This window comes from Pleurodeles waltl, chromosome 4_2, assembly GCF_031143425.1.
Source record: "Pleurodeles waltl isolate 20211129_DDA chromosome 4_2, aPleWal1.hap1.20221129, whole genome shotgun sequence".
NCBI lineage: Eukaryota > Metazoa > Chordata > Amphibia > Caudata > Salamandridae > Pleurodeles > Pleurodeles waltl.
Window position 1 is genome coordinate 348508384 of NC_090443.1, and position 25383 is coordinate 348533766.

Sequence of the window (25383 nt, forward strand, 5' to 3'; positions counted from 1 at the left end):
TCGATGTCCTCTTCTTCTGCTTCCTCTTCTTCACTGTCCACAGGCTCCACAGCTGCCACAAGACCTCCTTCAGGACCATCCTCCTGCAGAAAAGGTACCTGTCATCGCAAAGCCAAGTTGTGCAGCATACAGCAGGCCACGATGATCTGGCACACATTCTTTGGTGAGTAGAATAGGGAACCACCCATCATATGTAGGCACCTGAACCTGGCCTTCAGGAGTCCGAAGGTCCTCTCTATAACCCTCCTAGTTCGCCCATGTGCCTCATTGTAGCGTTCCTCTGCCCTTGTCCTGAGATTCCTCACTGGGGTCAGTAGCCATGACAGGTTGGGGTAACCAGAGTCACCTGCAAATGTCGAGGGACACACAGTAACCCTTAGGGACAACCCCAGACCCAGACAACTATACACACTGTATAGGGTCCATATCCTCACCTAATAGCCGCACACGGTGCCTCTGGAGTTGCCCTATCACATAAGGGATGCTGCTATTCCTCAGAATGTAAGCGTCATGCACTGAGCCAGGAAACTTGGCATTCACATGGGAGATGTACTGGTCGGCCAAACACACCATCTGCACATTCATTGAATGGTAACTCTTCCGGTTTCTGTACACCTGTTCACTCCTGCGGGGGGATCAAGGTCACATGTGTCCCATCAATGGCACCTATAATGTTGGGGATATGTCCCAGGGCATAGAAGTCACCTTTCACTGTAGGCAAATCCTCCACCTGAGGGAACATGATGTAGCTGCTTATGTGTTTCAGCAGGGCAGACCACACTCTGGACAAACACGTTAAAAACATAGGCTGGGACATCCCTGATGCTATGGCCACTGTCGTCTGAAAAGACCCACTTGCCAGGAAATGGAGTACTGACAGCACCTGCACTAGAGGGGGGATACCAGTGGGATGGCGGATAGCTGACATCAGGTCCGGCTCCAACTGGGCACACAGTTCATGGATTGTGGCACGGTGCAGTCTGTAGGTCACAATTACATGTCACTCTTCCATTGTCGACAGGTCCACCAGCGGTCTGTACACCGGAGGATGCCGCCATCTCCTCACCTGCCCCAGCGGACGTGCTCTATGGAGGAGAACAGCGAGCAGAGGGTCAGCCAACACTGAGGTACGAAAACACAACTTTATTGCACATATTTTTCAATCCGCTATGTGCCTGTCTTAGCGTGTATGCAAGGCCTAGATATGGGTGATGCATTTAAAAATAATGCCATGTGGCCTCTGAAATGGCGGCTGCCTGACCTGTAATGTGGGACAATGGGATATAAAGTAACTGCGCTGACGTTGTACACCATTGCGGTAGGCGGTCGAAGACCGCGGCGCAATCCTGCATTGGTTAACATTGGGCCCTATGGGTCCCAGGAGCCAATGACGATGTACGCTGGCGGTGACAGTACGCACCGCCGCGGATGTGACTGCCATTTTCTATCTGTTCACTCACTTGATACCTGATGTTCGACAGGAGAGGACCTACACTGCAAGTGCTGCTGTGACCTCAGTCTGGAAGCGACAATGACTCATGTGTCTGGGGAAAGGGCCCCTGCCTTCACCACGGAGGAGTTGGAGAAACTTGTGGATGGGGTCCTCCCCCAGTACACGCTAATCTACGGTCCTCCAGACAAACAGGTAAGTACACTGTGAGCATGCTGTATGGGCAATGCCTGTGTGGAGTGGTGTGGATAGAAGATACGGGGGAGAATGAGGCGTGCATGAAACGACGGTGAGTGTATGTGCGTCATGGCAAGGGTAGGAACGCGGGCCAATGACTGTGACGTTCCGGACGGTTATATCTTTTCCTTTCCCTTGTACTATTCCTCTAGGTCAGCGCCCGCCAGAAGAAGGACATTTGGCGTGCCATTGCCAAAGAAGTCCGCACCCTGGGGGTCCACCACAGACGGAGCACCCACTGCCGGAAAAGATGGGAGGACATTCACCGCTGGAGCAAGAAGACTGCTCCAGTGGCAGTTGAGGATGGCCTCCCAACATGGGAGGGGTGGGGTGTCGCACCATGACCCCCCTGATGTTCCGGATCCTGGCGGTGGAGTACCCAGAGTTGGATGGGCGCTTGAGGGCATCACAGCAGCCACAAGGGGGTGAGTACACTCTCATTCAGCTGAATCTGCGCAAATTGGAGGTGTCAGGGTGGGGGAGGTAGGCTGTGGGTACCCCTAGGCCAGGGCAAGTTTTGTAGGCAAGTTCCCTTCGTAAGGCAGGCCATGTGGCACCCCACCCCACCAGTGTTAAGAGCCAACTACACCTAGTCAGGCTCCTGTGACTTCCATGTGTGCAGCAATCGGGCATAGGCCTTGTACCCCATGGACCTGTGATTAATGAGGGAACTCTAAGTGCATGGCATAGTGCAGAGGGCTGCTGTGTCTGTAGTGTCCGCCAACAGTAGTGGTATTGCATGCACTGAACATGTCTTTCTTCTGTCTCCCCCACCCTTTCTGTGGTCTCCCTGTTCTTGCAATAGCATCATCAGGTGGAGGAGCAGTGGCACCGGAGCAGGAGGGAGCTGCATCCCACATGGCCCTGGAGGGCGAGACAACGGAGTCTGAAGGCACCAGTGGGACAGAGGGCGAGGGGAGCTCCATGGCGGGGACAGGAGCTGAGACCAGCGTCACAGACTCCTCCTCTGATGGGAGCTCCCTTGCGGTGGCGGGCCCCTCTGTGCCCCCCGCATCTACAGGTACAACCGCCACCCCCCCTACCAGCACCGCCCTCCCAGCAGCCCCTCAGCATGTGCCCCGTGGCCGCTCACCCAGGAGGGTGGGCATCTCCTTCGCCCCAGGCACCTTAGCCCCTGCCCCTGTCAGCCCTGCTGCCCTCAGTGAGGAGGCCATTGACCTCCTCAGATCCCTTACTGTTGGGCAGTCTACCATTCTGAATGCCATCCAGGGTGTAGAGAGGCAGCTGCAACAGATGGCTGCATACCTGGAGGGCATTCATTCTGGTCAGGCAGCCCAACAGAGAGCTTTTCAGACTCTGGCCTCAGCACTGATGGCAGCAATTGTCCCTGTGTCCAGCCTCCCCCCTCCAACCTCCTCCACCCAGACCCAATCCCCTGTTCCTCAGTCTATCCCAAGCACACCATCAGACCAGCATGCACACACTTCAATACACAAGGGTAGCTCTGGCAAACATAAGCACCACACATCCCACAGGCACTCACACAAGCATCATACCCATGCACACATACCAACATCCACTGCCTCCACTGTGTCCCCCTCCTCCTCGTCTCCCTCCTCCTTCCCTGTCACGTCTCCACTCACACCTGCATGCACCACATCTTCAGCCACTACGTCCATCACCAGCACGCCCATCACCATACCCCGCTCACGTGCACTCACCACCCCCACTACCATTCACACATCCCCTGTGTCCTCTCCCAGTGTGTCTGTGAGCCCACCTCCCAAACTACACAAACGCAGTCACACACCCACCCAACCCAACAGCCATCCACCTCACAACAGCCTCCAGCCCATGCACCTTCACCCAAAGTCAGCAAACGTACAGCTCCTACAACCACTACCTCATCCTCCACTCCCAAACCCACTCCATATACCCGTCCCAGTGTGTCTAAAAAACTTTTCCTGTCAAACCTTGACCTCTTCCCCTCACCTCCCCCACCCTTTCCGTCCCCTAGGGCACGCCTTTCCAGGTCCCAAACCAGCACCTCAGTCACCATATCACCGGGAACAGTGGTGCCAGCAGTAACCGGCTTCTGGAGTGCACCAAGCAGCAGGGCAGCCAGTGTACCAAGGAGCCAGACCACGGACAGTCCCCCACCTCAGAAACACAAGAAGTTGGCCACAGGACGGAGGGAGAAGGGCAAAACACCTGCCACCAAGGGCACACCCAGGACTACAGTTGGGAGTGGCAAGACAGCTGTGCCACCATCCAAGGTGGAGAAGGGGCACAGAAAGAAAGGGAAGTCGCCGCCAAGCTGCACGGCGGACAAGACCGCCACCAGCACCGCTTCCCAGGACACCGCCACCACCAGCACCGCTTCCCAGGACACCGCCGCCACCAACACCGCTGCCAAGGACACCTACGCCACCAGCACTGCTGCCAAGGACACCGCCGCCACCAGCACCGCTGGCAAGGACACCACTGCCACCAGCATCCCTTCCCAGGACACCGCCGCCACCAGCACCGCTGCCAAGGACACCGCCGCCACCAGCACTGCTGCCAAGGACACCGCCGTCACCAGCACGCTCACTGAGCCACCCACCAGCACCGCAGGCCAATGAGCGCTGCATGTACTCCCGCTACTGAGGCCCCCACAAGCACCGCCAGCGGCCACGCCACATCTAGTGCCAGTGGCACCACCACAGACATGGCTGCCATTCCCAGTGGTCAGTCGTACGAAGCTGGTCGTCAGTTTCAGGGACCTGGACAGCTTCCATGTAGGCCCACCGTGAGTGGATATTCACATCCACTACCTTAGTCCTTGGCAGGATGAAGCACTCTGGGCACCAATCCCCCCCTCCCCCCCCAGAACCAGTGGAGTTTCACATCCACTACCTCAGTCCTTGGCAGGATGAAGCACTCTGGGCACAAAGCCCCCTCCAGAACCAGTGGAGTTTCACATCTACTACCTCAGTCCTTGGCAGGATGAAGCACTCTGGGCACCAAGCCCCCTCCAGAACCAGTGGAGTTTCACATCCACTACCTCAGTCCTTGGCAGGATGAAGCACTCTGGGCACAAAGCCCCCTCCAGAACCAGTGGAGAAAGGCATCCACTACCTCGGTCCTTGGCAGGATGAAGCACTCTGGGCACAAAGCCCCCTCCAGAACCAGTGGAGACTGTTATTCACTTGTGAGACTGTGGCTTTGCACTCCCCAGGATGCAGCAGTAGGCAAACCACCCACTAGAAAAACTAGTGAGACTGTGGCTTAGCACTCCCCAGGATGCAGCAGTGAGCAAACCAACCACTGTAAAGACTTATGAGACTGTGGCTTTGCACTCCCCAGGATAAAGCAGTGGGCAAACCACCCACTGGAAAGACTTGTGAGACTGTGGCTTTGCACTCCCCAGAATGCAGCAGTGGGCAAACCATCTACTGTAAAGACTTGAGGGACTGTGGCTTTGCACTCCCCAGGATACATCAATGCGCATGGAGCCCCCTCGTGGATTTGGCATTGTGCACTCATCTGGCTGAGGTGCCCCCCTTCCCTTCCCCCTGAGATGCCTGTTTTATTTCTATCTGATGCCCCTGCAGTGTTCTCTCCATTTTGATCGGGTATCTTGTGTGGGCCTCGCCCATGCATTTTGGGCCCAGTGGTCCACGGACTATGTATGTGCAGTACATGGACTTGAATTCTTGGTGTATATATTTGTTAATAGTGTATATATATTTTTGAGTACTGGATTTTTATTGGTTACAATCGTTACAATAATTTCCTTTTGTCCTTGCATTCTTCCAGGGAGGGTTGGGGGGTGTAAATGTAATGTATCAACATTATTTGTGTGTGTGTTGTAGTGGGTGAGGGTGGGGGTGTTGGGTGTTGCGTGTGTGTGTCACTCTCTTTTCCCTACCCCCTCCCCTGTGTCGTAGGTGCAGTACTCACCGTGGTCTTCGCTGCCAGCGTTCATGCTCCTGGTAGAGGAGCAGGAAGACAATGGCTGGTAGAATATGGACATCCGGCTCCATGGCGTCCTGGTTCCTCGTGGGTTGTGTAGAGGTGAGCGTTTCCCCTTCCAAGTCCTGTTTGTGCCATGTTTTTGTTCGCGGTGAATCCGCCCCGGAAAAGGTGGCGGATTGGCCTCTCATGATACAGCGGGCGGTACATAGTCTGTATGTTGGCGATGACCCCCATGCTATTTGTTTGTACCGCCATGGCGGTCGGAGTGTTAAAGTGGCTGTCTATGTTGGCATTTTCCGCCACGGTCGTGATTCCATTATTTTTACCGCCGGCCTGTTGGCGGTTTTACCGCCGCTTTAACACCGACCGCCAGGGTTGTAATGAGAGCCTAAGTCTTCGTCATGGGTCTGGAATTCTACACCCTTTGGGGTACAATAGATAGAGCAGTTTAATTTCCACAATAAAATATGTTGTAGTAAGCTCATAGGACTCGAATCACACACCACTAACAGGTGATTCTCCTCAAAGGACCCTCTTTTAAAAGGTACTTCTTCTGTTACAGCGTTTGTAATTTGCTTATTTGTGACTCCTACGACATGGATTATTTTTCCCGAGAGGATTAGGTTTGGAACTCCCACTGTTCTAACAGTAGAGCGGGTAGCACCAGCATTGATCAAGAATGATACAGGGTGAGGGGCTTGGCCTGGGAGGCCAACATGACGGACGCTCTTTAATTGAGCCCCACACCAATTCCCCCATAATCCTGTAACTAACCTCCTTAATCGTCGGTCACTGGCCTGAACCTAAAAGGAATCATGCTTTGCGGTTCAGGGGTAGATACTGAGTGTTTTTGGCCTTCCGACATTCTCAGAGGCCCGGGGCATGAGTGGCGCTGCTAGCAGCCTATGGCGGGCGAGGTCAGGAGAGAAATCGTCGGCAGGGGTCATCGTAGCAGTGGGACCCCTTCGTGGCCTGCGACCTCCCTGCATTGAAGCAGCGCTCCCCAATAGACGGTGAGGAATCCAGAGGGGAGTTAGTGACCAGCTGCTGTGTGTCTGGAGGGCAGCACTGGGCCTCCACAGGCCAGGACATGGAGCGGCACAGCGCATGAGGTGTGTGGCTTGCCTGCTTCGCTGGGGAGATGATGACATCTCTATGGCCCATTCGTCACCAGTCACCTCCCCCCGAGTTGGAAGCAGCCCATGAGGGTGCAAGGCCTGGACTGCCTCTCCCACCTCCTCCCCTTGTCAGGGGGGAGTGCTGTCGCTGTAGCCCAGACAACAGGGTGCATGATTAGGTGGGCTTTGTCTGCGGAGGCCCCGCTGGTGAAGATAGGCTGCTACCATAGGACCAGAGTCTCCCCCTCCCCCGCAATGAAAATTGTCTTGGCCTTCCTTCATCCCCATACTTGAGAGACATCTGGGGGCATACCTGCTGAACACAACTCACCCGTCCCTGCACCATTGGTGAGCTAACACCTAGAGGTACTTGAGGCCCTGGACTGCCTGCCAATGTTTACACTGGCCCTCACCTGTCACAAGGTTAGGGGGGGATGTATCTGCTTCAGTGTCTACCTGTGATTGAGGGGCTGCTCGTGCTGCGTACTGCCCGGTGCGCAAGTGGGCCCCAGATGCTTCTTGGAAGCCTCTAAAGCCAGCCAAAGACTACACCGGGGTCTCTCTGAGAGTTGTATGCACTATGTTAAGTGAGCAAGCCCACACCAGGTCACCTTCTAAGCAAGCTCCTTTTAGAAAGCTACAGAACCCACCTCTCGACCGGTGTGGGCTGCTCAGGTCTGGTCAGGGGTCCTGTGCTCAGGGAGGAACTAAACTGTGGTCTCCTATGGCACCCCTTGGATGTGGGCCAGCACTGGTGTTCCTGAGGCATGACCCAGTCCCTGTTGGTGCCTACCGCGCCATGAGAGTCTTCCGAATCGGTGACCAAGAGGGGAGTAGCATGCCGGACAAAGCAGTGCTGCTACTCGCAATCCAAGCCTCTCGGGAGTCCCTGGAGGGTGGGCTGGGAGAGGTATGATTGGAGGTGTCCCTCCTACGACAAGACCTAAGAAACCTATCCAAGAGGGTAACCACTGCAGAAGCCAGTAATTTGGAGGTGGAAGATGTAACCTATGGATTACAGCAAGAAGTATCCAACTCCGGGACCTCACAAAGGACTTACACTGGAGGGTAGAAGATGCAGAAAACCATGCATGACTGAACAACCTGTGGTTCATGGGCTTCCCGGAGGGCCTGAGGGCCCAAATATAGGGGCTTTTTTATCCAAATGGCTGAGGGCATCCATTCCATCAGATCAGTTCTCTTCCTGCTTTATTATTGAACATGCCCAAAGGGCGCAGAACGCTAGACCACCTCACGGAGACCCTCCTGGGCCAATAATAGCACATTTTTTGAATTTCTTGAACAGGGACATGATACTGAGAGAGGTATGTCGCTTTTGAGAAAATCACTATGGAAATTTTAAGATTATGGTATTTCCAGATTACTCCTGTGAGGTGCATAAGCAGCGTAGTACTTTTGACTCTCTTAAAACTAAACAGAGCACTCCGGCTAAACTACATGCTGTTCTTCCCAGCAAAACTCAAAGTTGTATTTGAGGGCAAGTCGTTCTTCTTCCAGGCCCCAGAGGGGACGTGGAGGTAACTGGAGGAGCACCCCCCGAGACTTTTGGAGGGAGGTCAATCAGGTAGAGAGGTCTCCTTTCCGGGAGGAGTGAGACCCTGAGCGAAGGAAACAAGGCCATGACGATGAAGCCCAGTGCAGGTGGACCCCATGGAATGAGCGGAAGAGAGGGGAGAGAACCAGGCAACTCTTGGACGCTGAGGGAGACACACCTTTGACCAACAAACAACTACATCCTACTCAGAACCAGAGTGAATGTACCCCTGATGCCTCAAAACGGGACCTGTCCTCAGACCCGGACAATACGCACCCACTGGTCAAGGAGATTGCATGCATGGAACACAAACATATGGCGCTACTCACCCTGTGACCAATGGCATAGCAGAAAGAGATGAGCTTGCCGGTTGACTGATGATGCTGAGTTGCACTTGAACCTATGAGGGAAGTCCAGATCCCTCCTGGTAATCCCCTGCAAGACTGTCAGAACCTACAGAGAAAGTGCTTGTACTTTTTGCTATTTCCTTCTTTTTTGTTCCCTCTTAAATCCTTTTTGTTTTCTTTGTCTTTAGTAGTTCTCAGTTAACTGCTGTTACTCTCAAGATTTAGCATTTGAGAGTGATTGTTGGATGGTGGGCTACATGCCTCTCATAATCTCTCCATGCATGCCTTGAATTGGAACTCATGGTCTGCTGTGGGGGAAGGGGGATTGTCCTTTTGGGGGATGAGGTAGGGATGGGTATTAAGGGGGTCTCAATTTTCAGTACAACTTGTTTGGGCATGTTAAAAGGTAAGCAGTCATGGCTCTATCCAGAGAAAGACACATGTCGACACTCTGGGCTGTACACGTTGACCACTCTAAAATGGAACCACACGACCTAGCGGAGGACTCACCCCTCATGATGTTGACCTGGAACGTCAGTGTTCTAGGCAATACAATAAAAAGGGGGCTGGTGGAACAATATCTCAAGAGAATGCAACATGACATAGTTTTGCTTCAAGAAACACCCCTACAAGGGTCACATTGCAGATTTTCTGGGAGGTGGCATACACCACCCTCACACATGTGGGATTTTCCAGTGGTGCTAGAGGGGTAGCTATACTTATAAAGAAAAAACTCCTCTTTCAGGTAATGCAAACATGATCAGATCCCGGTAGACGGTATGTCGGGGTACAAGATTACAGGGGACGGACTGAGATGACTCTGTTGTGCGTATATGCCCCTCCCCCACTCCAAACTTCCACTATGGCCAAAGTGATGGACATCCTTTTAGATTCCACCTCTATGCTGCATTTAGTAGGTGGAGACTTCAATGATGTTATAGCCCTATACCTAGATCACCTTGAGACACAGGCAGGGACTTCACAGGGAATGGATCTGACACAATTTGAAAGTAGGTTTGTGTTGGTCGACCTTTGGCAGGACTCTCACCTGACAGAGGGAAAATATATTTACTTTTTGGAGGCCCACCGGGTATATTTGAGACTAGACTATATTTTTGTACCCGGGGAGAAATGGGAGAGATGCATAATGCTTACTACTTGGCAAGAGGCATAGCTGACCACTCACCCCTAATGGCCCAAATAGGGTGCTTCTGAGACAGGCGTAACACAGACTGGAGGTAAAAGGCCTGGGAGTTGAAGGACAGTGATCTTGCAAGAGGTCTTAGAGCAGATGCAGAGCTTCATTTCAAGGAAAATTAAGGGACAATAGATTCCAAGATCGTTCTATGGGAAGCATTCAAAACAATGCTCCCTGATAGGGCCCAGAGCAGAATTGCGAAAAAGAAAGAGAAGGCGGAACTTGAAAGGCTGAAGAACCAAATTCTCCAGCTCGAAGGGTCCCAAGGAATGGAATGCATCCCTCTAGTGCTCTAACAAATTGCTTCCCTGCAAACAGGGTACAGAAATTTAGCACAGGAAGGTACCACAAAACAGATGATAGCCGCCTTGCTCCATCTCTCTGAAAACGAAGACAAAGCCAGTAAATTCCTGGTGTGGTTGAACAAGAGTGAGCAATAGGCACGCTGGCTGAAGACTGTCCTCAGCCCCAACGCGGTGGTTCAGGACAACAGTACCCTCATTGCCAATGACTTTGCTCATTACTATAAGGAGCTCTACAGGGCTCGACTGCTCCACGACTCAGAGACCATCACACATTACATGGCCATGAATCCCACCCCTCTGTTAGACGTGGATGCCCATGACTCCTTAGAAGAGGAGCTAACACTGAGCAAGAGTTACTGGCTGCTACATCTAAAACATATTCTTGGAAGATCCCAGGGACCAACGGAATCCCTGCTGAATTCTATAAACAGTATGCAAACATACTCGGGCCCACTAACTGAGCCATTAAACAGATGTCTGGGCCTCATGGCCTCCAAAAAGCCACCATCGTGGTTCTCCCAAAAGAGGGGAGTGGTTCCTACCACCCAATCTCATTACTTAATGTTGAGACCAAGCTACTGGCCTTGATTCTGGCCACTCGGCTGCTGCAGGTAATTACCCACCTAAGATATCGAATTAACTCAGGTTTTATGCCTGTAGGTTGACTTACCTTAATGTAAGACACACACACAACTGGCTAAACACTGTCCTGGTGCGCTCTGCACCATGTGTCTTTCTTGCTTTGGATGCCAAGAAAGCATTTGACGCAGTCCACTGGCCCTTTCTTGAGCAGACACTACTGAACTTTGGATTTGGCCCGCACTTCATAAAATGGATGGCAATACTTTACAAGAATCCAGTTGCAACAGTCAGGGTCAATGGGAAAACTTTATCTGAGTTTCCAATTGGTAGATGGACCAGGCAGGGTTGCTACCTACCGCCGCTCCTGTTCACCCTGACACTAGAGTCTTTGGCATGGGAGGTTAGGAACCATCCAGGGATCAGAGGTTATTGCATCATGGAGCCAGATGAACAGGAGGAAAAAAAATTGTTATACGCTGACGATATCCTCCTATATGTCACTGATCCAGCGTCCACCATCCCAACACTTTTCCAGGTTTTAGAAGACTATGGGGCCCACTTGAGCTATGTGATTAATTGGGACAAATCAGTACTATATGCACCCAATGGTCTACATGGCAAACTGCCATTGCCACGTGCGCTTCAGGGGGCTGAAGATGGCTTCCAGTATGTGGGGATAATTGTTACCTCAAGGAAAGAGCTGTGCACAAACCCCAATGTGGAAAGGGTCCTCCTAGACTTTCAGATCGACGTGGTAAGGTGGAGCAGCCTGCCTCTCACCCTGATGGGACATGCAGCTATATTTATAATGATCACACTCTCCAAATTCTTATACGTGCTTCAAAATACTTACTACCCAGTCTCCCAAACACTATTCACCCAAATTAACGGGGAACTGAGGACCCTGATTTGGGACGGGCTACACCTGTGAGTCTCGCAAAAAACACTCCAGCGTAATCAATATAATGGGGGGCTGGCACACCCAGATATTGAAGGATATTATTCGGCGTCTCATCTAATTAATATAAACAACTGGATATATGATCTGCAAGATCACCCAAAGTTCCATCTGGAACGTGCTCTATTAACACAGAACCCATTTACATTAACTCTGTGGGGTGGGAGGTGTGGCTCCCAGATACTACCACCAGCTATAAGGGTCACACTGGAATCAAGGAGTAAGGCTATGAAGTCATTGGGATGGGACCATAAGATCACCAAGGAAACACCCTTATGGAAAGGAACCTGGTTGTAACAATTCACAAAACTACAAGGCTTTGAACAAAGGGATATCATTGGTATCTCCAAGGTGTACGATATCCTGAAACAGGGGGACATTACGCCCTTCTCCTCTATGCAAATGGAACACAATATGTACCCGGCCCAATTTTCCAAAATATGCACAACTGAGACATGCTTGGCAGGTCGAGGGGTTGCAAGAGGCAAAGTTACCTGAATATGCCCCATGAGAGGGACGTATACCAATGGACAAACTGGGACGGGGAGCCATTTTCACAACATATAGAATGATAAACAATAACATGCCGGACAGCCTAGGCCAGCTGCAGGACAGGTGGCACGGGGATGTGGGAGAGTTTGAAGACAGACTGGGAAGCAGCATTGGTGCACCTGCGTGAAGTGGCCATTAAGTCACTTTTGCACATGATACAATTTAAAATTCTACACAGGGTTTATTATAATCGCAGCAAACTACATAACATGGGGAGGACGCTGGCTCTGAACTGCCTGCAGTGTGAGGCAGATTTGAGGACTTTTCTTCACACCATCTGTGAATGCTCCCACATTCTCAAGGAGCTCTCTGCCATCCTAGAAGTCCAACTTCCGCTTGAACTACGATTTGGGGATCCCAAGTGATACAGACATCCTGCGCTTCAAACTCCTATTTTGTTCTCTAGCTCTGGTGGTGGCCACGAGAGATATATCGAGTACTGGGGTACGCCAAAGGTGTCATCTGTATAGGAATGGCAGTGGGGATTGGACTGCTACATAGCAGCAGAGAGGGTGACATATCGTATTGGAGGCTATCCTTGTAAGTTCTAGACAATAGGGGGCTGGTGGAAAACTTATTAAGGCTAGATTCAATGGTGGAAGACACTGCCATGACCCCCAACCAGACCCTCAGCCAGAGATAAGGGGAATCAAGACTGCCACGCTTTGTGGATTGTACACTGCCACCCATACGTGATGTGCCTGAGTATCCTTGAAAGGAAAACAAATGTCTTCACATAATGCTGACTGATGTATGTAACGATATCTGGATGTTAACCCCTTGGGTGCCTGGGACGTTTGAAATCACACATTTTTCCCACATTTTTCTGAAGTAACCTTCCGGAATCTGCAGGAATCCATAAAATTCCTACCACCCAACATTGTCGCATCTATACCAATAAAAAATCTGCCCCACTTGTCAGGCTAAATTTTTTTTTTCAAATTACCCTTTTGGACCTGCTTTGGTTTCCCCTTATTTTCAACGTGTTTTTGTCTCTTCCCTGTCACAGGCACTTGGCCACCTACACAAGTGAGGTATCATATTTACCGGAAGGGTGAGGGGAACATTGGGTGGTAGGAAATGTGTGCAGGTGTGGTGATCCCACACAGAAATGTGGGAAAATGTGATTTTTTAGCTGAATTTGAGGTTTGCTGAGGATTCTGGGTAAGAAAACACTGGGGGATCTCACCTCCCTAGTCTCCCTCAAGTGTCTAGTTTTCAGAAATATTTGGGTTTGATAGGTTTCCCTATATGGCTGCTGAGCCCAGGACCAAAAACGAAGTTGACCCCCACAAAAACAGGTAGTTTTGTATTTGATAATTTCGATGTGTCTACATATTGTTTTGGTGCATTTCCTTTTGTGGGCACTAGGCCTACCCACATAAGTGAGGTACCATCTTTATCGGGAGACCTGGCGAAACGCTGGGTAGATGGAAGTTTGCGGCTCCCCTCAGATTTCAGAACTTTGCAGCACCGAAATGTGAGGAAAAAGTGGTTTTTTTTGCCACATTTTGAGGTTTGCTAAGGATTCTGGGTAACAGAATCTGCTGAGAGCCCCACAAGTTACACCCATCCTGGGTTTCCCTAGGTGTCTAGTTTTCAGAAATGTCCAGGTTTGGTAGGTTTTCTTAGGTGCCAGCTGAGCTAGAGGCCAAAATCCCCAGCTAGACACTGTGCAAAAAACATGTCAGATTTCAATGTAAAAATGCGATGTGTCCATGTTGCATTTCCTGTTGCGGGCATTAGGCATACCCACACAAGTGAGGTACCATTTTTATTGGGACACTTGGGGGAACACAGAATAGCAGAAAAAGTGTAATTGCCCCTTGTCTTTCTCTACATTTTTCCTGCCAAATGGAAGACAGTGTGTAAAAAAGACACTTATTTGAGAAATGCCCTGTAATTCACATGCCAGTATGGGGACCCCGACATTCAGAGATGTGCAAATAACCACTGCTTCTCATCACCTTATCTTGTGCCCGTTTTGGAAATACAAAGGTTTCCTTGATATCTAGTTTTCACTGTTTATATTTTACCAAATGAATTGCTATATACCCGGTACGCAATGAAAACCCATTGCAAGATGTAGCTCCTTTACTGGCTCTGGGTATCTAGGGTTCTTGACGAACCTACAAGCCCTATATATCCCGCAACCAGAAGAGTCCAGCAGACGTAACGGTATATTACTTTTGAAAATCTGACATCGCAGGAAAAAGTTACAGAGTAAAACGTGGAGAATAATGGCAGTTTTTTTCACCTCAATTTCAACTGTTTTCATTTGAGCTATTAGTTTCTGTAGGAAAACATTGTAGGATCTACACAAAATGACCCCTTGCTGAATTCAGAATGTTGTCTACTTTTTAGAAATGTTTAGCTGTCCGGGAACCAGCATTGGTTCCACACCCATTTCTGTCACTAACTGGAATGCATATTGGGCATGCACTGACTCTTTGGGCTCTTGAGTTGTCCTGACAATCTTAACCTAATCAATGTCCTTAGCTGGTATTTTTGCGTTCCAAAAGATTATCACCTGTTGATACTTTTTTGTTTTCGTTTGATCTTGCTTTTTTGCCCATCTGCCTTCCCATTTATCTAGCTCATTCAATTTTTGGATGCTACTAATTAATTTCTTAATTTGCATTTTCATTCTTGATGTTCTCATACTGCAAATGTCATTCTCATCAAAGCATGCACAATAGCTTTTCTGCAATTACTTAGTTTGATTTAAATCTACATCATAAGTTCAAACCAATTCAGACAATTTATCTTGAGCTTGTCCTGCATGCTTAGTAATGTATTTAAAGAAGTAAACAAGTTTGCTCTCTTGGTGGGTATTTAATCAGGAAACATCAAGATTTCCTTGTATTATGTAATCCAGTTCAAACTTTAGTCTGACCACATCCACTGCATTTTCCCTCACCGGGGACTGAATTATTTCTCTACCTAATCCTGAACCTTTTCTTTCTCTTGGGGATACATTGAAAAATCTAATCAATTCATCTAGTTCTCTGGAATTAGTACCATTCTGTACTACAGACATATTGAAGACTATCCTTTCTCTGGTGCTGATGGCAGTCTGAGGTGAAGTACAAATAGACATGTCAGAATTTTGCAATCTTTGACTGGACTCTCTTACAGGAGTAAATCCTGTCTGATTAATGGTTGATGATGTAGAGGCAACATAAGAGGCATTCACCTGCGTCAGGACTAAAGGAGTCCCTCCCATTCCTGGGACCACAGATCATTAGCTGATATATCTACTCCAGTAGGGATGGTCAAAGTATATGTTGTGGTTCTTGCCAACTCAGGTTTATACAAAGGAACTGTGGAACCAATAGTGACCGGAACAGCGATTGCAACCAAGGCACTGAGAACAGTGGAGCTAACAGGAGCACTAATACCTGAATTCCCTCCCATCAGGTTGGGACTTTTGTATTGTATTGTATTGAGTATTTGTAAAGCGCATTCCAACCCGTGGGCATCGAAGCGCTGACTGAGGTGGGGCAGAATCCATATACCCAGGGACTCCCCAGTTATTGCGGGAAGAGCCACGTTTTAACCAATCTCCTAAATCTTAAATGGTTATGTTCTTGCCTAAGATTCAACGGGAGTGAATTCCAGATTTTGGCGGCCGCGATGGTAAACGCTTTATCTCCCCATTTCGCCTTCTTAGTACGGGAGGTTTGAATTCGATAGGCAGAAGCAGACCGCAACGGCCTATTAGGCCTATAGAATTGCAGCTTGGAAGTCAAAACGTTGGGCCCAATCCCATGGACAGCTTTATGAGTGATGCAGAGCGCCTTGAAAGAAAGCCGCTGGGCTACCGGAAGCCAATGAAGGCTTCCGAGGGAGCTCTTAGCAGAGGCCCCACGAGGTAACTTCAATACAAGCCTAGCCGCGGTGTTCTGCATCACCTGTAGCTTGTTGAGGGATGCTTTATCCAGGTTAAGCAGCAGCGCATTTCCATAATCCAATCTAGAAATGACTAGAGCTAAAGTAGCGGCAATTCTACAGGAGGGTGGAATAAAAGGGAAAACTTTCTTTAATTTCTTCAGCATCCACATACAGGACTTAACTATCAGATTAACCTGCGGTTTAAATGACAGTTGGTCATCAAACAATAACCCTAAATTTTTCGAGGTGGATCCTGGCTCCGGGAGGGTGCCGCATTCTTTCGGCCACCACATGGAAGACCAGAGATCCCTCTTCATCCCGAAACACAGGATTTCCGTTTTTTCACAATTGAGTTTTAGCCAATTGGCTCTCATCAAATTGTTCACTGCTATCATACAAGCATTAAAGCGGATAGCCACTTCCTCCAAATCATTATCGATAGGGATGATGATCTGAGTGTCATCAGCATACAAGGTGGGAATGAAGCCGAAAGTACGAATTAATTCTGCCAGCGGTGCCACGTACACATTAAACAGCGTAGGGCTGAGTGACGAGCCCTGAGGGACCCCACACGGCAGCAGATAAGCTGGGGATCTAAAATCACCACTACTAACCGTAGCCCACCTGTCGGACAGAAAGGATTCAATCAGCTTGAGAGCTTGATCTCTTACACCAGCCTGATGCAGACGATCTAATAGAATATGGGGGGCGATGGTATCAAATGCTGCAGACAAATCTAGCAAAACCAAAAAGACCCCTTGGCCCTCATCAACCAATCTGCGTATGGTGTCGGAAGATGCAATGAGAGCCGATTCCGTACTATGCAATTTCCGAAAACCATGTTGCGCACTGTCTAAGCCCTTAGTGGCTGACAGGAAATCAACTAATCCTTTATTGAGATGTTTTTCCAAAATTATAGCCGCAAAGGGAAGAAGGGCTATAGGGCGTAGATTAGTCAGATCGTCAGGTTTACCAGTTTCCTTCTTTTTTAAAGGAATGATCGTAGTTTCTTTCCATGCCTTGGGGTACACACCTGTTATAAGAACTTCCTGAAAAATAGGGGTCAACATAGGTACCACTAAGTCAGGTACAAGTCGCAGGATAGCAGGAGGACAAGGATCCATAGGGGAGCCAGATTTGCATTCAAGTAAAAGCTTGTGCATGTCCTCTTTAGATGGCATTTTAAACCTAGATAATAAATGTGGCTCATCCAGCGACCCCTAGGGTGTCGATCCCTGGCATGGGGGCACAATTGACCGTAAGGAGAGGTTAACATATTCATCGTCCGACTCAAAACTAGAGTAGATGTTACGAATTTTACATTAAAAAAAATTGGCAACTTTGTTGCAAAAGTCTTGGGAATTTTCCCCTTTAGAGGTACCTAGGGGGGTGGTGAGGACATTGATGGTTTTAAATAGTTCCTTAGAGGAATTGGCCGCCTCGCTAATTTTAAGTGTGAAATAATCCGATTTAGCTGTCAAACAAGCTTCTTTGTAAATTTTTAGAGCTGATTTAAGTTTCGCTCTCTCCTCATCCCGAGGGTTAAGTTTCCAGCAGCGCTCTTTCTGACGGTATTTTCTTTGTAATATTTTAAGCTCTTTAGAGAACCAAGGTTGATTAAGTTTTTTTGTAATGCGAGGAGCCGCAGCCCTCGCCGGTGCTAGCGAGTCCATTGCCTGAATGATGCCCTGATTAAATCTAGCAAGAGGGGGTAGAGTGGATACCTTAGGGTCATTCCAATTGTGCCTTAATGCGATTGCTAAAGGTTCTGATTTAATATTTTTCCATGGTCTCAACCATTTGTTCTGGGGAGTAGATATCGACGGCTGCTGCCTGACCAAAAATTTAAATGTCAGGAGAGAGTGATCCGTCCATTCTAATGGGGATGTTAGGAGATTAATTTCAACCTCTGAGTGGGCAAAAATCGCATCTAGGGTATGGCCGGCTCTATGAGTGGCCATCCCATTCTTTGGGACCCAATCCAGGACCGCCATCAAATTAAGAAATTCCACCACCCGCGGATCCGTCATATTATCAAAATGAATATTAAAGTCCCCTAGAATGATGGCTTTAGAGGCCATAATTAACGGTTCCAATAAGGAAGTCCAAATTGAAAGAAACTTGGAAGTGGGGCCGGGGGGTCGATAGATTAACAAGCCTTCAAAAATCAGGGATTTGCCTAAAGAAAGTTTAAATGCCATAATTTCACAGACCTCCGGCATATGACTAGCATTATTCCAGGTACAAGTGAGCTCAGATCTACATATTATAGCCAAGCCTCCTCCTCTGCCTGTATTCCTATCCACTCTATAGAAGGAAAAGCCCATGGGGGCCGCCGCTATAAAATCGGGATCAGAGTCTGGCCTTGCCCAAGTTTCTGTCAGGAAAAGGCAGTCAATATTCAGACTCATATTTAATAGCACGGCGGCTACTCCAGAGTTTCCAATGGCAACTGCACAATTCATTTCCTCAGGCTGGACCACATTATATGGAGGTGGACGCGTTTATATCAACACATCTACAAAATCATCACTAGAATCACTATCACTATCTTCACCTGTACTCTCTGGGTTTCCTGTCTTTTCCCCCTGTCTTTTCATCCTTCTTCTACCCTTTATTTTCTTTCTTTTTCTCTTTTTGTTCACTCATCAATGCATGGTACATTCTAGTTCCCTCTACTATATCAGTTCTCCCATCTAACATCGTGTTAGACTTTTCATCCCTGGCGTGGTCTACCTTAACTTTTTGCCTCTGTTCCCCACGTTGTTGATGTGTGCTGGACTCTGATTCTGCTGTTTTTGTTACTCTGGGCACTTTACCACTGCTAACCAGTGCTAAAGTGCAAGTGCTCCTTTACAAAATGTGTATGTAATTGGTTTATCCATGATTGGCATATTTGATTTATTAGTAAGTCCCTAGTACAGTGCACTAGAGGTGCCCATGGCCTGTAAATCAAATGCTACTAGTGGGCCTGTAGCACTGGTTGTGCCACCCACATAAGTAGCTCTGTAATCATGTCTCAGACCTGCCACCGCAGTGTCTGTGTCTGCAGTTTTAACTATATATTCGACTTGGCAAGTGTATCCACTTGACAGGCCTAAACCTTCCCTTTTCCTACAAGTCAGACACCCTTAAGGTAGGCCCTAGGTAGCCCCAACGGCAGGGTGCAGTGTATGGTTAAGGTAGGACATATAGTAATGTGGTTTATATGTCCTGACAGTGAAATATTGCTAAATTTGTTTTTCACTGTTGCAAGGCCTGTTCCCCTCATAGGTTAACATGGGGGATACCTTTAAATCTGATTAAAGTGTAGATTCCCTTTGGGAGCAGATGGACATGTGGAGTTTGGGGTTTTTGAGCTCACAATTTAAAAATACATCTTTTAGTAAAGTTGATTTTAAGATTGTGTGTTTGAAAATGCCACTTTTAGAAAGTGAGCATGTTCTTGCTTACACCATTACTGTGACCCCTCTGCCTGTTTGTGGATTCCCTGTCTGGGTCATTTTGACAGTTGGGATGGTTGCACCTCACAAACAACAGTGACACAAAGGGAGCTGGGGTATAGTCAGCATTTTCTGATGAGCCATCTGTGCTAGGAGGAAGGGGAGGAGTGGTCACTTACACTTGAAAGGGCTGCGCCTGTCCTCACACAATGCAGTCTCCAACCCCCTGGTGAGTGTCTGGGGCCTGGCCTGGGCAAGGCTGGATTTCACATTCAGGAGAGACTTTGCTTTGAAGTATACCTACTTCAAAGGAGAAATTGCGTATAAGAAAGGCACCCAAAACCACAGACTTTAGAACACTTCTAGAAACCAAGAGGAACCTCTGCCTGGAGAAAAGCTGCCCTGCCTGTGACTGTGTTTTGTGGAGATATCCTGCAGTTGCTGCTTCTGCAAGAGTAAGAGAGCAAAGACTGGACTTTGTGTGCCTTCCATCTTAAGAAGAAATCTCCAAGGGCTTGATTTAGAGCTTACCTCCTGTTGTTTGAAGTCTCAGGGACAGCAAAGACTTCTCTCTGCCAGCACCTGGAGTCTCTGGAGAGACTCCTACTCTGCCCTGTGGTGCCCATCCAGTTCCTGGGACACTGAAAAGAGAAGCTGGCAGCCTAGGAGGAGGAAATTCACGGACAGAGCACCGATCTGCGGCTGAAAAAATTACGCGCTGCAGGCTCCGCGGCTGAAAATCGACACTTGCCGGAAACGCAACCGAAGAATCGGCGCACGGAGCTGGAGAAACGACGCGCAGCATCTCTGACGGAGGCTGGGAGATCGCAACCCGCGCTGCGTGGTTTTCAGGTCATCGTGCGGCTGGATTTCCGATGCAAACACCGCTGGGTGTGTAAAAACAAAGCAAGGCCTGCCCGGACCCAAGAGTGTTGACCGGATCGACGCATCGCTCTCCTGCGCAGAGAAGGAACGACGAGCCCGACCCGACGAAAGGAGAAATGATGCAAGGTCCCGCTCATGAGTAGAATCGACGCATTGCAGGCCCTTTTTCACGCACACTCGCCCGTGCTGGGTTATTTTTGACGAACCAAGGTAAACTTTCACGCTAACAGTGTGAGTGTGTTTTAAACTACAGAAATACTCTTTGCTTTTTAATTGATAACTTGACTTGTGTATTGTGGATTTTTTTCGTTTTGGTCTTGTTTTGTTTAGATAAATATTTTCTATTGTTCTAAACCTGTGTTGTGTCATTTTGTAGTGTTTTCATTAAGTTACTGTGTGTGTTGGTAAAAAATGCTTTACACCTAGCACTCTGAAGTTAAGCCTACTGCTTGTGCCAAGCTTCCAAGGGAGTAAGCAGGGATTAGCTGAGGGTGATTCTCTTTTATCCTGACTAGAGTGAGGGTCCTTGCTTCAACAGGGGGTAACCTGACTGTCAACCAAAGACCCCATTTCTAACACATCGGCACTGCTACGTACTGCCCTTGTGACTCTTCCTTGATATTTTTTCCTTTGCCTAACATGAGCTGTGTGCTCCCAATCATTAAGTGTTTCGAATTGTGCATATCTAGGAGGTGGCTTCGTTTCATACAATACCCGTCTCAAGTTTTCATTGATTCTCAAATTAAATGTGCCTTAGTGTAGAAACATCAATGCACCTTCTTTCTCTGTGGTCTTATGCCATTGACTCAGCCAACTACATGTTTGAAGACCCACATTTAAGAGCATAAAATGACCTGGCATGTCCTTGAGTGGTGCCTTCTTCTCCTCTTTCAACAATAATGCCAATAATCACAAATAGGATGCAATTTCAAACAAGGAATATCTTCTTTTTTATTGCAATTTTTGTCCATTGTTAACAACCAATAACAGCACAGCACTCTATGGACCAATAACTGTATTTCACTAACACCAACCATCCAAACTCAGTGTGGCACACTGTAACCTCCTTCTCACTCTTCGTAGCAGCTCACCCTTCTTTACAATTCCTTGAGAACATTGTAATACAAGCACAAAAACAATGCCAAGCAATTTCAACAAACTCTGCTCCACTAATGAATCAATAGTATTTAATCAAACAAGAAATGGTCCAGAGCAGCACTTTCCAACCTATTCTGACTCACAGTTGAGTGAAATCTTGACTAGCAGTGAATCACCCCGATTAGTATAGCTTCTCCCCCACACAAATGGGATCCACCACACCAACCACACCTTACTCTCACACAAAGGTATTTGTCCCTATCTCAATTGTGTAGCTGACAGTACCTCACTACTAACACCACCAAACTTAGCAGACAATTACAACACAGTTTTTTCTACACTGATTACTTCTTACTATACCGGGATCTTAGACTATGTCCAGCCCGATAGCCACTTCAACTTCTTTGCATTAAGTGCTTTCACGGCTGCACATCAACTTATACATCACCACATTACACCACGCAATCTCAGCAAAACACCCCAAGCTAGATATAAGCAATTGCCACGAGTGATCCAATTGATACTCCTTCCTCCACTGTTACAACTTAATTCCAAAATTCCGGAATACCACTGCTTTTCCAAATCGGGACTTAGGCTTTGGTATCATGAATGGGCTTGGGACATAGTGGGCTTTCACCTGGATACAGTAACTCCTTCTTTCTCGATAACTAAACCATCCAACATGCTACCATCTGAGAGTGCACAGGTGTATGATTTATAATCTCTCACTTGATGGATCTTTTTAAGTTGATTGAGACGCCAAGGGAGTTAGCAAAAATAAAATAATTCAATTAATGTGAAGCCCATTTGGCCACACAAAAGGGACCAGAATTGGTGATTGAAGTTTAGTAATCTTATTACCAATTAATAATCAGTCCAGTAGATATGCATGTCAGGGGAATATTAAAAAGATAGAAGATTACAGCTGGCAAGCTAAAATACCATAATAGGTTCAGTCTCAGTAGGATAAGATACTAAATAATCCCAGCCACAACAATACAGAAACTATGAATTAGAAATATGTTTTCCTTAAAGAAACTCCGATTCTCTCTCCTAAACATAAATAAGTTATAAAATCAACCAATCAAGTTTCTAAGTTCAGAATAAGGATGGTTTATAGAGCAGGGTCTAAAGAAAATTCAGAAATGCGAAGAGGTGTCAGCATAGGGATGACTCCAGTAGAAGACTTCCAGAACTGGAATAAGTGTTTAGCATGCAGCATCACACTTGCAATAGTAAAGAAAGCAGAGAGGTCTCTACTCCAAACGTCTAAGGAAATCTGCTCTAATGTCTGGCAGAGTGAACATTAATTAAAACCAATAAAACTTCAACAACAATCATATCTCTTCCCACCCCACCCGGAACCAATCACTTCACTTCTCATGGTGTGCATTTGCAACATCACCTGAATTTTCCATTGCACGGAACGTGGACAGTTACTGCAACCTTCAGCAACCCCCATTTGTGATACTTAATACATAGGAGGCTTCATCTGCTTATTAGATCTTCAAGTTTCTTGCCAAGGTTTATCTTCTCAGGCTTCACTATCAATAAACTAATACATACAACAATACTCCTTTCTCTAGCTAATGAAATCATGAGGACGCATCTGCAAATGAAAGAACATGCTAACCAAGCAAAATACATTTCAAAATGAAGGCCTTTCGTCAGGCTAACTTTAACTAAACATTCAATGTTCATTTAAAATGTATGATTGTATATGCACATGTGTAACTTTCAAAATAAATGCAGAACATGAGAAAAATAAACCTGCAAACACAACTTAAAGCGTAACAATGAACATGAATAATAAACACATGAAAACAATGTAAATTAACATTAGTGCACATGCTTATAAAGCTTAAGTTTCTCAATAGCCACATTTCACGAATCTGTTTAACTGTTCCCATGCATTAATAATATTTAAGGCACACAGTAAATATAATGTAAAAAATGCAAAATTGCACAATGATAATGTGTAAAGTATGGAGTCTATATTGTGCAACTCCAACTGTTACTGCTCCTTTTCAGTCTTCACTTTGTGCCATCACCCAATCATACTTTCTCCATTCACTGGGACAACCTTCTCCCCTTCCTTATGTTCTTCTTTTGCCTAGTAGCATATGCCTGCCCTGCTCCTCATGGTTGTCTTACCCCAGTGGCCTATATATACCCACCGTTATTATTTTCAACTAGGAAAAAACTGCTCTCATTTAGGTCTGTTCTATATGCAGTCCCACATACTTATGCACCCTTACTCTTGGCTTGTTTTGCTTCCAATAGGTGGATTAAGTTATCCTCAGTGCAAGTAGACAATTATAAATAAGCCAAGCAGGGTGTGAGAAAAAACTAACAAACCAGCAGTTTAGATGTGCATAGTAATCCCTATAGTAACCTTAAACTTTTCTTTAGTCCCATTGGCTGAGTTCACATGTAAGAAATAAAACGTTCTACTTATTCACACAAGTTAACGCTGACGCCAGTACTAATAATCCTTTACAAAAAAACATAACCAGTAATGCAACTCTTCAGTATTAAACATGAAAACATTAGTTTTGCAACCATGCCTTGTCGCTATCATGTGGTAATTGTAGTGTGTCTACACTAAGGTTGTATGATGTTTAACGGCTTGTGCCTGCAAAAGATACACTGGCATAAGCAAATGGTGCATGAGAGTCTGCCATTGCTTTGAGTTGCCCAGAGCCTGCTAAGACTGAGGCTTCGCAAATCAATCAATCAATCAATCAAGGATTTATAGAGCGCACTAATCACCCGTTAGGGTCTCAAGGCGCTGGGGGGGAGCTACTGATCATAGAGCCATGTCTTGAGGCATTTCCTGAATGTCAAGAGGTCTTGGGTCTGGCGAAGGTGGAGCGGTAGGGAGTTCCAGGTCCTGGCGGCTAAGTGAGAGAAGGATCTTCCTCCGGCGGTGGTGCAGCGGATGCGGGGGATGGAGGCGAGGGCGAGGCTGGGGGAGCCAAGATTGCTGGTGAGGGTGTGGAAGGTGAGTCTATCGTTGAGGTAGGCTGAGCCTGTGTCATGGAGGGCCTTGTGTGCGTGGATGAGGAGTTTGAAGGTGATCCTCTTTGATACTGGTAGCCAGTGAAGGTCTCTGAGGTGGGGGGAATTGTGGTCACGGCATGGGATGTCACGAATGAGGCGGGCGGATGCGTTCTGGATTCTTTGCAGCTTTGTTAGGAGTTTGGTTGTTATTCCTGCATATAGGGCGTTTCCGTAGTCCAATTGGCTGCTGACCAGGGCATGGGTGACAGTTTTCCTGGTTTCGATGGGAGTCCACTTGAAGATTTTGAGGAGCATGCGGAGAGTGTTGTAGCAGGAAGAGGAGATGACATTGACCTGCTGAGTCATGCTGAGTGTGGAGTCCAAGATGAAGCCTAGGTTGCGTGCGTGGGTGTTGGGTGAGGGTGTGGTTCCTAGGGAGGTGGGCCACCAGGAGTCATTCCAAGTTGAGGGGTTGGTGCCAAAGATGAGGATTTCTGCCTTGTCTGGGTTTAACTTGAGGTGGCTTGATTTCTATCCAGGTGGCGATGGCGTGAAGTCCATTGTGGAGGTTTTTCTTTGCAGTTGTAGGGTCTTTCGTGAGGGAGAGGATGAGCTGAGTGTCACCTGCGTAGGAAACTATGTTGATGTGGTGGGTTTGTGTGATGTTGGTGAGGGGGGCCATGTAAACGTTGAAGAGCGTGGGGCTGAGCGAAGATCCTTGGGGAATGCCACAGATGATTCTGGAGGCTTCTGACAGGAACGGTGGGAGGCGGACTCTCTGGGTTCTGCCTGAGAGAAATGACGCGATCCAGTCGAGTGCCTTGTCGCGGATTCCAG

General features: G+C 47.7%; 1 protein-coding gene across 1 annotated transcript in view; it reads right to left on the reverse strand.

Moving 5' to 3' along the window:
• The window catches only part of LOC138293864 (very-long-chain enoyl-CoA reductase-like), a 121793-nt gene that overhangs the window by 44730 nt on the left and 51680 nt on the right, over nt 1–25383 (reverse strand). The window contains exon 4 of the mRNA XM_069233166.1: nt 17499–17815. Coding sequence (XP_069089267.1) covers nt 17499–17815 — 317 coding nt within the window. The remainder of the gene's footprint in view (nt 1–17498; nt 17816–25383) is intronic.